Source organism: Cucurbita moschata, unplaced genomic scaffold, assembly GCF_002738365.1.
Source record: "Cucurbita moschata cultivar Rifu unplaced genomic scaffold, Cmos_1.0 Cmo_Scf00008, whole genome shotgun sequence".
Taxonomy (NCBI): Eukaryota; Viridiplantae; Streptophyta; class Magnoliopsida; order Cucurbitales; family Cucurbitaceae; genus Cucurbita; species Cucurbita moschata.
In genome coordinates, this window is record NW_019268524.1 from 2,780,206 (window position 1) to 2,794,261 (window position 14,056).

Here is a 14,056-nt window from a genome sequence, read left to right on the forward strand (position 1 = left end):
GTTCTAACCAGCCTTATTTCATAACTTATTATGCAGTATAACTCAAGATATCGAGATTTAAAGGTTCGGTGATGTGGGTTTTTTTCGTTACCTTCGAATTACCGTCCGCTTCAGCTCGGGGCCGTATCCTTTCCTCAAAAGATTCCTCAGCAACAACCCCTCTTCCTTTACCCTCGATTGATGTCCAATTTTAAGCAACCAAAAACTCGAATTCTCCAAAATTTCCTCCTCTGTTTACTGGGTTTCTTTCCAACTCCATTCTTCGTTTTTCTTCCCTTTTTAAAGCCTAATCAGGCTCTAATACGCTTCCACCTCCCCTAATCACCCTCTCATCCATCCCACGCCTCCAGCTACGCGTCCACCGCCCCTCAATCTCCTTTACAGCAGCTGCTTGACGCAGCTGCTTCATTTTCGTCGTTTTTTTTTTTTTAATTAATTAATTAATTAATTTATTATTATTATTATTATTAAACACACAACACATACACCCAAAATACATTTTATCATTATTTTGGGTTATTACAATTTAATAGGGTATATTTTCAAAATGTTATTGAAAATACATCATATTCAATATGATATAAAGTGCGATAATTAAAAAGTTCGTTAAATTATATTTCAACCCCTCAACTTTCACAAAAATAATAATTTAGTCCATAAATTTTAGGTACTTATAATTTAGTCCCTAAAATGAAGTATTTAACTATTTTATTTCTATATTTGTAGCAATTTAATATTTGTTATTAAAATGTTGCCATTTTTTATTTTAACAATTTTGATTACAATTTTTTTATAATTTTATCCCTTAATAATATTTTTTTACGATATGATCTATGTTACAAAAATTTAAATTGCAGTGATTAAATTGTTATATATTAAAATTCAACGAATAAATCGTTAAAAAAAATAGTAATTATTCCGTTGTCCGTGACTCATCATCATTCATGTCGTGTCCCACTCGAATTGGGAGGTCAAAACATTTTTATACGAGTTCTAAGAAAGTATAAAGATTAAATATTATGAACAAAAAAAATTGTTATTTTAAGACGTGAATAAATATTTAAGACTATTTAAATATATATTTTTTAATAATTATTTTAAATTATTTTTGCTTGAAATATTCTCTCTTCCAGTGGTGTATGCAATTTTGTTGGTCACGGGCATCCAACCGAGACATTTATGAGGATATCAATATTAGCAATTAGTATGGTAATATTTTGATTCTATTGAATTAATTGCTTAATTAAAATTAGGCAGTACCATTTCATTGCATTTAAGCCTTTTGTTTGGTTCTTAATCTAAAGTGGAAAAACAAAACGATGAATTAATGTACGAGTTGAAATAAATTGGTATCGGTCAAACATTACATAAATAGAATAATGTCATCTATATAAGAGAAAAAACAACATACACTACAAGAGAAACTTACATGCCAGCATGATGTTTAGTGTTACAAACGCACTTTTTCGGTAGTCTGTAAAGCAATTGTGCAACACGGGCGGAGAGAGAATTTCGAAAGAGAGAGTTGAAAGCAACGTTATAAGCTGCTAAGCAAGGGACAACTCAGGTAGCGTATAACTTGGAGTATAATGAATTGACAACTATTCGCATTTCCCTATAATATTTTTTTAACCATTTTAGGTCTGATAGAAGTAGACATGATTTTGTCAAACGGTCGTACATACACAACATGAGCTGGGTTTGACATGACACGGCGTACGCCACAGGGAACAAGCCATGGACAAGCATGACCATCATACATGGCACACAGGCTCGATATAAGAAATGTAATATATAAACGGTTTTATGAACTATAAATAACTTACCTTTTTCAGTTTGATGAACATAGATTTATACGACCACCATTTTTGAATTAGGTCAAAAGATGACCATATTGAGCAGGATCACACAAATCGAGAAGCTGGACAGGTGCCCGTTATGAAACTGATCGAGAAACTTTGATTTTGACCAAGTTTTCGTTCTTTCTTCTGTTTAGTGGCTCAATTCCTTCCAAGATTTGGTATGTTCGAATTCGTGTCAAGCTATTTAGTCACCGGAACTTTGTTTTTTTATTGTATTTTGTGAGTGACGTCATCATCCCCTAACCAAATAAAGACAATTATAACGTATCTTTTTTATTTATACCTATTTATAGAAATTATGTTGGGTGAAATTAATTAAAAATTTATGACATTTGCTCTTTTAAAACAAACTCTCGTAAAATCAAACACTTTCCACTGATTTTTTATTTTTTAAAAGAGTCAATTAAATTATGATTGCCAAAAAATAAAAGAAAATTAATTAATTAGTTTAAAACTTTTAAATAATTATAGATTATAAAATAAAATAAAAAGATTCATACAAATTTTAGTTGGTGACAGCAATTTAATATTAAAAAATTTATATATTTTTATCTTTAAAAATTAAAATTATCAAATACTAATTTATTTAAATTACGGCTGATATAAATAATTCAGCCTAGCGTTTATTTTACTAATTCTTTTTTTTGGGCTTTGACCGCTTTATCGTACTTTAAAAATAATATTAATAAATAAATATCGGCATTGTCTTTATTTGTAGAGGTTCGAGAATGTAAAATTGTGAGCATTTTTGTTTTAATTCTCATATTCTTCAACTTATTTATCCAATGTTTATTTTAGAATATTGTCATTGAAGTGAGGGATGAGAATTTGTTTGATAATGATTTATTCGCTTACTTTTATTTTGAATATTCATTTTATGATAAGTTTTTTTTTTATTCTCTTTTATCCTCTATTTGGAACAAAATAATATTAAATAATATTTAAGAAAACTTTCAAATTACAAAATTCTAATTTTAATTTGATAAATGACATCCCATTATTATAGAATTATTGAAATTAAATTTTACATTTATAATTTCTTTGTTCGATAATACATTTTATGTTTCAGATTTTTTAATCGTATAATAAATTTATTATTTTAAATTATATGATTCAAATAATGAAAATTGTATCTTTTAATTTTAGCTTATTCGAATTTTAGCTTAGTCGAAGAAATGTAGTTCAAGTTATTTAGTTTTTGAACTTTTAAATTTATATTTATTTGATTCCTAAATTTTGAAAAGTTGTTTTTTGAATTATTATTTACGTTTCAAGATATTCCATAAAATAAGAAAATGTCTAATAGACCCTTGAAGTTTTAATGTTGTATCTAATAAATAATAGATAATTTGGTAGATACAAAATTAAATTCTACGTTTAGTATATCTATGAATTAAACCCACGACATTAGATGCTTTTTAAAATTCATGAATCAAACAAACACAAACGATCAATTTTATAAATTACATGGTATAATGAAATAATAATCATACAAAATTTAAAACATAAAATATGTTAATAGACTAATAACTAATAACATGGTTCAAATTAACAAAAAATTCAGAAGTTGCTACCGAATAAATATTAAAAACAATTCTAATTTTTATTAGTTAATTTATTTTCGAATTTACTTTTCAGTTACTAAGCGCCGTTTATTTTTAAAATAACATTCTATTTTAAGATCAAAATTTTGAATTATTTGTTAGCGAGATTAGATACCGGTTATATACATTCAAATGAAGTATGGCCCAATAAAGCCCACCAAGAAGTCGAAGTCCATGTATTGGGCCACAAACAAGCATAGCTCAATAAGTAAATTAAATTATTAATTAGGAAAAAAACATTTTTCAATTCGTACGATTACTAATGGCAACCAGGATGCCCATTCAAATTTCGAAACATCGTTATAATAGTAACAATAAGGGAAATTTGTGAAATTTGATTAAACTACAAGGACAAAATAAAATAAAAAAATTAAAAATCATGACGCTAAATAGAAATCAATCCAACTTTGGGTGTACTAATTACAATTATGAAACGGCTCTGTCAGTTTTGTCAGTTGTGTGCGCAAGTCGAACCAACATAAGAACTCTCATTACAGCCAAATAATTTAGGTTTGATAATTATTTAAAATATGTTTGTCTATTTAAAAAAAAAACTACTACGTGGATAAACTTATTAATTTGCCAAATCCAATCTAATTTTTTAAATAAAAAAAATCCAATCGAATTGAGATCAATCTAATAGGCAAAAACAAAGAATACTATATCAATCTAATGGGCAAAAACAAAGAATAAAAAAAAAAACTAATTTCGGTTAGATCGTATCAAGGAGCCAACAAAAGGATAACCCGATGAACTTGATGAACGAACTTGGTCGATCGAATTGAGATTAGGGCATCAAAATCCAATCATGCCCATATGTAAACAGAGACTGATCCTTCTTTCTATAGTCCATCCTTCCATCACTCTCTCTCGATTATCGAAACAAACTATTCTCACTTCAAACCTGTTGAAGCATTCATTGTTTGCTTTCACTTCATCAAAAATATTTTCTTCTCTGAGCTTGGGATGGTTCTAAGCAAGTCATAGGTTGAGTTATTCACTAAACAACTATTTTGTTGGGCAATCAAACAGGGGCTTACCTATTGGACATCCACACAAATGCAACAAATGCAGTTTACTTCACACCATGGCATGGCAGCCACATTGAATAAGGTTAGGGTTCTAAAATACGGTGATGAGCTGCAAATGAGCGCCTAGGTACACCCAAGTTCTCTGCCTCCACCCACTTCCTTGACAAGAAAAGGCACAACAACTATAACGACAAGCTACCACATCCCACGGGCAATTGACAAAGATTATTCAGTTAGGGCAATTATCTGTCTTGAAGAGTCTCACAAACAATGTCCTCTTTCAGAACATATAATTCTGTAGAATTGTATGATTATGAACTGTGTATTTGTAGTCTCTCTACTAGGGTAAGCTAGGAAATTCTGATAATTGTCCATTGTCAATGAAGGTCAGTTATGAATTGTATATTTGAGCCATACATATTTATGAATTGGCTCTACCAAACCTAATCAAGCTACACGAACTTCGGGCCCAATTTTTGTTCCTCAGTCTTCTATCCTCCTTCCAATTCCCCCATTGTATAATCAATGGTTGAAGTAACAAAATCGATTAAATAAAGAGCGAGACGGACTTAGGCAGAAATATTCTATCTATAAGAAAATATTTGATCAGATTGCTATAATAAACCCAAACGTTACTGAAGGCAAGGGGTAAATGAGATGGTGGAAAATATGAACTAGCAACGTTTCAAGAATCTAAAGGCGAATACTGACAACAATTATAACTTCATTAAGGAGTGGAAAATCGTGATATGTTTCCATAAATCCATGAATATGTGGATAAAATGCTAATCCACAGACATGACCCCTGCCAGTAAATTCATTCTACCCCGAACTACTTCAAACTTTAGTGTAGAAATGATTCAACAAAAATATCAGATGAACTAAATTTCAGTTGCGCAAATATAATAATAGGTCCTTAAAAACACTTAGGTCCGCAATCTTAACAAATTCGAAGTAAATGAGCATTAAAGTTATAAATCGAAAGCACCTCAGAACCCTAGCTTGGTGCGACGCCAGTGCCTGCGCTTTGCGTTGTATCTGAAAAACAATCGACAGTAGAACGCCAGAATGTAAGACTCAAAATCAGATCTCAGACTTGAAAAAATGGCGATTCAAATGGCGTAGGCTTAACACCTGATAGTATTGTCGGTTCTCAGACGGATCCAGTGCGGGATAGGCCTGTTCTGCCTCATCTTCTTCGCGAGCTTCTTCTTGATTCTGAAAGTCTTGTGAGACGGCTGCGAATTGAAAGAGATGAGAAAATCGAATCACAAACTCTCACAGTTTCAATCATTAAATGGAGAAGGACGAACAACAATAGGATAACGGAAACAAGAAGTTCAGACTTGAGAGAATTGAATGACAGTACGTACCATCTTCGAGTCCGGTGTTCCGCGGCGAACTTGGAAGCAAACGGCGGTCTAACGAAAACCCTATCAGTGTCGAACAAGTTTTTATATGCTACACCGAAAAGGACAATCGAGATATGCCCGCGGGCAGCCCAACCGAGATTCTAACCTCGTAAATGGGCTTGCAGTTGAGCCCAAACTTTTCCCACTCTTACAAGTTAATTGGGCCAACATTTGAAACTCATGGCCCACGAGGTAGAGCCAAGCCCATCAGTTATTATTATTATTTTTTTTTTTTTTAGAAATATTGGTTGAATCAAATGATTTGTCCTTATGTTAAGTGTGTGTCAATATATATATACACACACATGCACAATGTTAGTTACATCACGCTTCAAAGATACCGTAATAGCTCAAGCCCCCTGCTAGTAGTTATTATTCACTTTGACCCATTACGTATGGTCGTCAGCCTCACGGTTTTAAAACGCGTCTACTAAGGAAAGGCTTTTGCACCCTTAGTTTTATTTCCTTCTCCAACCGATGTGAGATCTTACAATCCACCCCTTTGGGACCAGCATCCTTGCTGGCAACTCTGTTACCATTTGTAGCAGCTCAAGCGCACCGCTAGAAAATATTGTCCATTTTGGCCCGTAACGTATAGCTGACAACCTTAAATATTCTCTGTTTTAAAACATGTCTACTAGGTAGAGACTTTCACACTCTTATAAGAAGACCTTTGTTTCCTTCTACAACTAATGTAAGATCTCACATATACGTTCGACGTGTTTAGTAGCATTAACATTGTGCATAGCTCCACACATTAAAACTAGCTCACTAATTATGAATTTACTTGCTATTTGATTTCGGGTTAGAAATGTTTTTGCCAAAATGCTCAAATTTAACTCGTATACCGCATTTGAATTGAGTTCAAAAGGTAAGAACGCTTCAAAGCCGATCTAGAAATGCAACTATAACGACACCGTTTGACGAAAAATAACCCGAAACAAGTTCAATACGAAATATCTTATCAACTATCTAGTTGAACAGATAAATTATTTTACTCTAATGAAGATAATCTTCTCGTGATTGAATATTCTCACGAACATGTAGCGACACAAAAAAAATATATTTATAATCTTAAACACGACACTCAAAATCACATGAAACGTGTTAAATAATACCCAAAAAAAAAAACTTTATATCAAAATTTAATAAAAAAATAAACATATTTGGTACAAGTTCAAGACATGTGAACAGATTTTTTTGGTCTTTTTTTAGTGAATTTTGAAACTTGAACTTACCCATTTCAGCAAAGCCAAAACGCCCAACAACCAACTGGCTGTGGCTATTGGACAAGGCCAAAAAAGAAGAGATGATTGATTTTTAAACACACTCGTGAGACCCACTTGACATCAAATTGCTTGCCAGAAAGGCGTCACAAAAATGGCTCCGCGATTGCCGTTTTGTCAGCAACGACCAAATATAAAACCACCCATTATGTTCTCTGCCCACAACTATCAATTTTGTGCTCTGTTTTTCATTGAGGCATTTTCACAAACACCTTGTGAGCAACAAAAGTTCCGCCATGGCCAGACCTCAAAGGCAATATCGTGGCGTAAGACAAAGGCATTGGGGCTCTTGGGTCTCTGAAATTCGTCATCCTTCGTTGTCGGTCTCTCGTTTTTTACCTTGATTTTGGTGTTTTCTTTAAGCCAATGTAATGAAATTTAAGGCACTGTTTTTACAGGAAGACGAGGATTTGGCTTGGAACATTTGAAACGGCGGAGGATGCAGCTAGGGCTTATGATGAAGCGGCGAGATTAATGTGTGGACCAAACGCAAGAACGAATTTCCCGTACAATCCGAACACGATTCAGTCGTCGAATTCCAAGATCTTGTCGGCCAATTTGACTGCGAAATTGCATAGATGTTATATGGCTTCTTTGCAGATTAGTAACCAGGAGTTCAAAAGAGAACTTCCGCCGCCGTTTGCGGCGGCGTCTTATGCCGATGCGGCGAGATCGATGGTGGAGGAGAATCGACCAACGGCGGCCGAGGCGGCGGAGCCAGAGGAACTGAAATTGTTGGAAGATGATCACATTGAGCAAATGATTGAGGAGCTTCTTTATTATGGATCCATGGAGTTTTGTTTGTGAGACGAATTTTTTGAGGTTTATAACGTGTTAGCCGCCATGGATTCCATATATCAAATTTTAATTCTCTTTTTTTTTTTTAAATATATTTCCTAATTTTGTCCAAAAATATCTATTTTCATCATGTTTTTTTTTTATTATTATTTTTACTTTTATAAAATATGCATTTCAATTATTAAACTTTTTTAAATTATTATTTTAATTTTTTTTCTTTGTTGTAGCTTTATTTTTTTTTTTCCATGAGTTTACAATCATTAATAATTTGAATTTAAATATAAAATCAACAAGACATTAATCATTAATGTGATTATTATGGATAAAAGTTTTTATTTTATTGTAATATTAAATAATATATACAACAGGTGGATTGAAAACTTTTAAATTTATCTAAATAATTGATATTTTATTTATTGAGTATGGATTTATATTATAAATAATTATCAAGTGTTCTATTTTATTTCTTACTTTTATTTATTAATTATTCAACTTTAATTTTCATTATGCTATATTTGCAAGAAAAATAAAATAAAAATAATGTCGGCCCATTAGCGCTAGAATCAGCAACATAATCGGCCCAGCCCAACTATCGATTTTTTTTTTTTTTTTCAAACCATTACGATAATTTACCTATTTATTTGAGATCAGTCTTTCCTTCCTAACTTAAATATGTTGGATGATGGAAGTCCCACATTGACTAATTTAGGGTGTGATCATGGGTTTATAAATGAGGAATACTAACTCCATTGGTATAAGGCCTTTTGGGGAAGCACAAAGCAAAGCTACGAGAGCTTATACTCAAAGTGGACAATATCATACCATTGTGGAGAGTCGTGTTCGTCTAACATGGTATTATTATTATTATTATTTAAATATAACTTCTAAATTTTGTTGCAGGGTTTAAGATTAAATTATAATATACAAAATCACAATAATTCAATTGAAATTATTAAAAGACAATGGTCGTGTGTCACGTTGGCAAGGATTCATTTCCAAATCTCTGCAATTTCCACTTCTTCACTTTCCCCACCAATGTCCGCCGTCTTCCCTTCCTGCTTCCGCCCCTCCGACAATCGCCGCCGCCGCCGCTAATTTCCAGCTCCTCGAATCTCACCACCTGCATTTACCGCACCAATTCCACGTCTACTGGGACTTACGGCGAGCTCGTTTCTCCGCCTCACCGGAACCCCATTCCGGATTCTTCATCGCCGTCGTTGTCGACGGCGAGCCGATTCTCCTCGTCGGCGATATGATCAAAGAAGCCTACGCCAAGACCTGAACGGCGAAGCTTCATAACTCACAAACACTAATCCTGAAAAGGGAACACGTGATTGCGCACAATATCTACACCACGCAGGCGAAATTCGGCGGCCAAATCCGAGAAATCGAGATCGACGGCGGCGAATTAGGGCTGTCGTTTAGCGTCGACGGGAAATGTGTTGTGCAAATCAAGCGGCTGAACTGGAAATTCAGAGGAAACGAAAGAATCGAAGTGGCCGGAGTTCCGGTGGAGGTGTATTGGGATGTGTACAATTGGGGTTTCGATTTGGGGAAAGAAAACAGAGGAAATGCATGTTGAGGATTATTGGGATTGGGAGTGTCCCACATTGGTTAATTTAGTGGAAGATCATGGGTTTATAAGTGAGGAATACTATCTCCATTGGTACGAGGCCTTTTGGGGAAGCCAAAGCCATGAGAGCTTATGCTCAAAGTGGACAATATCATACCATTGTGGAGAGTCGAAGGGGAAGATGAACAGAGGAACAGACAGCAGAATTGGAACCTAGGATTGAACGAATTGGTTGGTTCTGTTTCGGTATCAACGTGTCGCTCGGACATATTTCAATTTTAGGAAATTCTCAAATTTATTTTTGTCGGAACTTTTCATGAAAAATTCGAGAGATAGAACAGAAATTTGAATGATGCATCGCGTAGCTGTGCGAACCATCGAATTATCATGAATCATCATAGCAACGGGCAGAGCCCACGTCGACCTTTTTTCTCTAGAATTACTATGGCTATCCAAGTAGCAAATACCATTTTTTTTCTCCATATTTTATATTATTTTTTAAAAAATATTCATTTAAAAATATTTTATCGAATAATTTTCATTTATATTCAGAAGTCTCCGACCTCGTCAGAGAGAAATCTCTCCCGACTTCCTCCGCACCCATTTTTAAATAAACTAAAAAATTGGTTTTGACAACCAGGCTGCCGGCCACCCAAAACCAACCTAGAAAATTGTTATTCATGGGTAATAACCTTAAACTTTAATTAAAATATTTGAGAAAATTACCGGTATGGATGGTTTCAAGTCAAATTATATATATAAATGACCACAATTACGACTCTTAATATAATATAATCATATATTAATTAAAGCATTAATTTTCTCTTACCTAATGTACCGTTAGGTTTGAATTGCAACAATTACAGCTCAGTTGAAATAACCAACTGCCAAATCAACTTATTATCACATGAGTTTTACCACCAAAAATAAAAAATAAAAATATATATATTTCATTTATAAACCAATTATATATACATATATTTACTATAATAACTAATTTTATTTATTCCATAAATAAAATTTGACTTTTATTACAAATAAAAATTTAAAAACTAGTTCAGGTTTATTATTTAATCAAAATTATCTAAATTGAAAGCCACAATTCAACTCACGAACACTGACAACCTAGACCCAATTCAACTCACGAACACTCACGAACACTGACAACCTAGACTCAATTCAACTCATGAACACTCACTTACACTGACAACCTAGACCTAATTCAACTCATGAACACTCGTGAACACTGACAACCTACCATCAAACATGGTCCATAAGGAAACGTCGAATCAAAATACCCATTTCCATTAAACTCTTCTTCTTCCAACTTCTAAATCAAAAGCCCTTTTGTAATTCAACAATATATTATCCCTTTTGTAATTCAACAATATATTATCACACAATCAAATCACTACACATACACAACGCCATTATGAACACAAATTTCTTTTCTTTTCTTTGTTTAATTGTTTGTTTTAGATTAGTAGAAGCAGAAGACCAACAGAGAGGCAAAATGATGATAACCATGCTATTTTGCCTGTCTTCTGTTGTTGATTATACTCTTAAAATGCCCTATAATAAGAAACACTTACTGTTACAGCTTCAGAGTCAGAGGTGCCGGTGTCGAAGAATTGATCACCGTCGACGATGCTGGGAGGCATCGTTTCTGTCTATTTACTTTAACGGTTGTAGTCGAAGGTTTCGAAGGGTTCGTAGAAGACGAAGCATTATTACACCCATTTGACTGGATTTTCAGTTTCTTCTTTATACCTTCGTTGAACTTCTCTCCCGATCTTACTTGCCGAACTTTCGATTCGTTCAAACTCGCTGGAAGAACACAGTTGCAGAAAAGACCTGGAAATACAAAAACACATCGAACCAATGTCACCAATTGTTGTAAGTTTCAATCTCAGTAGAATGAACAACATGAAACGCTCGTAACGTTGTCACTTTGTTAATTATTGGATCGAGCTCATGAGCTATGCCATACTCTAAATTATGCAGGAGAAGCCAAGATTTTCATAAGATCAGGCATAGAATCACAGTGGTTATATTATTATGGGCAGTTTGTTTGTAAACTAGCTATCGTCCTCGATGAAACATTAACTACAAGCAAGATGCTAGGTGATCAAAATTTAAGCATAAGAATCGATCTTACCGAGTCGAGCAAGTCGGTTGACCCAGCTAGGGATTGGTTTTCCGACCAACTTTACACATGCGTCGTTGCAAAAGTGGTTGCAATTTTTGGTTATGAGATGATAAGTGTTCCCAGAGTACTCTTCAGCTAGTTTCTCCATGAACGAGCGGACATCTTTCGGACCGAGATTCGTTCTTCCGATGCAAATCGATTTCCTAAATGTAAAACCAGGACATTGCCTTGGTTCTACCTCAAATATCCCTGAAGTTGCATGGTCATGAGCTCCAAATGCATATTCAACTCCATGAACTGCAAAAAGATCCATCCCAGTTCAGAGTTTTTAATTTTGAACAGCTTGTTCTTGATAGAATAAATTAAACAATCAAACTCCATTGGAAACATTGACTGTTCAAATCATAAAAAAAAAACTCTGAAAAGGTCGAACACAAATGAAACTGATTATGGTCACTAGAAAATCATGAAAACAATTGGAAATATGAAGAAACTGAGTTTTTCCAAACATCAATTCATCAATATCTCAGCCAAATCAATCTATAGCCATTACAGAACGATATTTCCTCAAACTAAACAGTAAACTCACAACCAAACCAAAAGAATCTAACAGAACCGTCATAAAACCTCGCTATGTTCCTCAAATTTCTCAAGAATCACGAATTTCATCTAAAAACAGAGCGAGTTAAACCTCAGATCTGAAGGAAAACGCAACGAAGAATCAAGAAAAATGAAGAACGCACTTCAGAAATCCCTCAGTCTAAACTAAAAAACATCTGAAAGAAACCAAAAATCCTCATCGTTGCCGTTCAACAACAACATACCAAAAAGTGAAGAAGAAGAAGAAGAAAAACGCCATAAATTGTCTAACCTTGAACACCGGAATGGTAAACCCCTAGACCGAACCAATACGCGTAGCCATTGATCGGCGTTAGATCATAAACATTCAAATGAACCGGCACCGTTCCACTCTTCTTCTTCTTCGACATCAAGGCCATTCTACGCAACATTTCCACCATACTCACCGCTTCTTTACTCCGCCTCCTCCTCTAAGTCTCTGAAATCAAAATCACACAAAACCGTAAGATTCAAACCAGAGGAATTTAGTTAAAGAGAATCAAAATTAAGAAACCGTAAAGGAAAAAATTAGGAGGAAAATTATTCGTTACCAACAAAAAAACAGAACGAACTGGAAAATCAATCGTCAGTAAATCCAGAGAATAACAGGGTTCGTCCGTTGGGCTTCGGGACGAAGAATTATCGAGCAACGGGCCTCAGATTTATCGGCAGCCGAAACAATTCTCTCACGCCGATCTTTTCGTCATCCTCGTTCTTCTCCAAATTTTTTTCCCCTTTTTTTTTATAACACATTTAATTTATTTTTTAAAAAATTTCATTGTTTTTTATTTATTTATGAGAATTGAGATTATTTTGTGGAGGACGGACAGATGGCCCCCAACTCATCCAGAACTGAATGCTAAACTCTCAATTTCACCTCTCAATTAATAATAGAAAAACTAATTATTAATTATCCATATTTTTTTTTTTATTGTTTTTCTAAATTTATTGTTTTTGTTCATTTTTTTTTATTATAAATTTATATACTTGCAAAAAAAGAAAAAAAGAAGTTGTTAATTATTGAAATAATTACAATAATTACTGCTTTATGATTATTGTTCTTTTGTCCTTGCATATAATTTTTTTTAATTATCACCTCACTTTCTCGAGATCGGGTGAGAGGTCGTAAAATTGACAATAGACATCATTGAAATAATGCGTAATAATTCGCTGATCGAGTGCTCTTGCGTCGAAGATGAATGGAACCGAGCGATTTACTGAAGCTACGAGATGTAAAAGTGCACTTATAAGAGAGCGTTACGATCAAGAGAGAAACACCCATACGAACAGACAACACGAGGTTTGTAATAGTCAACGTTGAAGGAGCATGTAATAATTCGCTAATGAAGTGCTCTTGCATCGAGGATGAACGGAACCAAGTGGTTTATTAAAGCTACGAGATGTAAAAATGCACTGATAAGAGAGCGTCACGCTCAAGAGAGAAACACCCAAATGAACAGACAACACAAGGTTTGCAATAGCCATCGTTGAAGGAGCACGTAATAATTCGCTAATGAAGTGCTCTTGCGTCGAAGATGAATAGAACCAAGCGATTTACTAAAGCTACGAGATGTAAAAATGTACTTATAAGAGAGCGTTATGCTCAAAAGAGAAACACTCACACGAACAGTGATAGATGAAGCAGAAGCAAGAAGGTCGAGTTCGCTAATGCGCAAAAAAAAAAAAAAAAAAAAAAAAAAAAAAAAAAAAAAAAAAAAAAAAA

At 33.9% G+C, this 14,056-nt stretch overlaps 2 protein-coding genes and 2 pseudogenes across 2 annotated transcripts; 2 read left to right on the forward strand and 2 right to left on the reverse strand.

Moving 5' to 3' along the window:
- Positions 1-5,271: 5,271 nt before the first annotated feature.
- Positions 5,272-5,960, reverse strand: LOC111446671 (60S ribosomal protein L39). The gene is made up of 3 exons (XM_023085584.1): positions 5,871-5,960; positions 5,632-5,735; positions 5,272-5,535 (listed from the first exon to the last, which is right to left on the reverse strand). The coding sequence occupies exons 1-3, from the start codon at positions 5,871-5,873 to the stop codon at positions 5,487-5,489; spliced, it is 156 nt and encodes a 51-aa protein (XP_022941352.1). The 5' UTR covers positions 5,874-5,960; the 3' UTR covers positions 5,272-5,486.
- Positions 5,961-7,240: 1,280 nt separating this feature from the next.
- Positions 7,241-8,040, forward strand: LOC111446670 (annotated as a pseudogene).
- Positions 8,041-8,665: 625 nt separating this feature from the next.
- On the forward strand, positions 8,666-11,050 carry LOC111446239 (annotated as a pseudogene).
- Positions 10,851-13,090, reverse strand: LOC111446669 (deSI-like protein At4g17486). Its single transcript, XM_023085583.1, has 4 exons — positions 12,885-13,090; positions 12,587-12,772; positions 11,725-12,012; positions 10,851-11,420 (listed from the first exon to the last, which is right to left on the reverse strand). Exons 2-4 carry the CDS (start codon positions 12,732-12,734, stop codon positions 11,161-11,163), a joined length of 696 nt encoding a protein of 231 aa, XP_022941351.1. The 5' UTR covers positions 12,735-12,772; positions 12,885-13,090; the 3' UTR covers positions 10,851-11,160.
- Between the last annotated feature and the right edge of the window lie 966 nt (positions 13,091-14,056).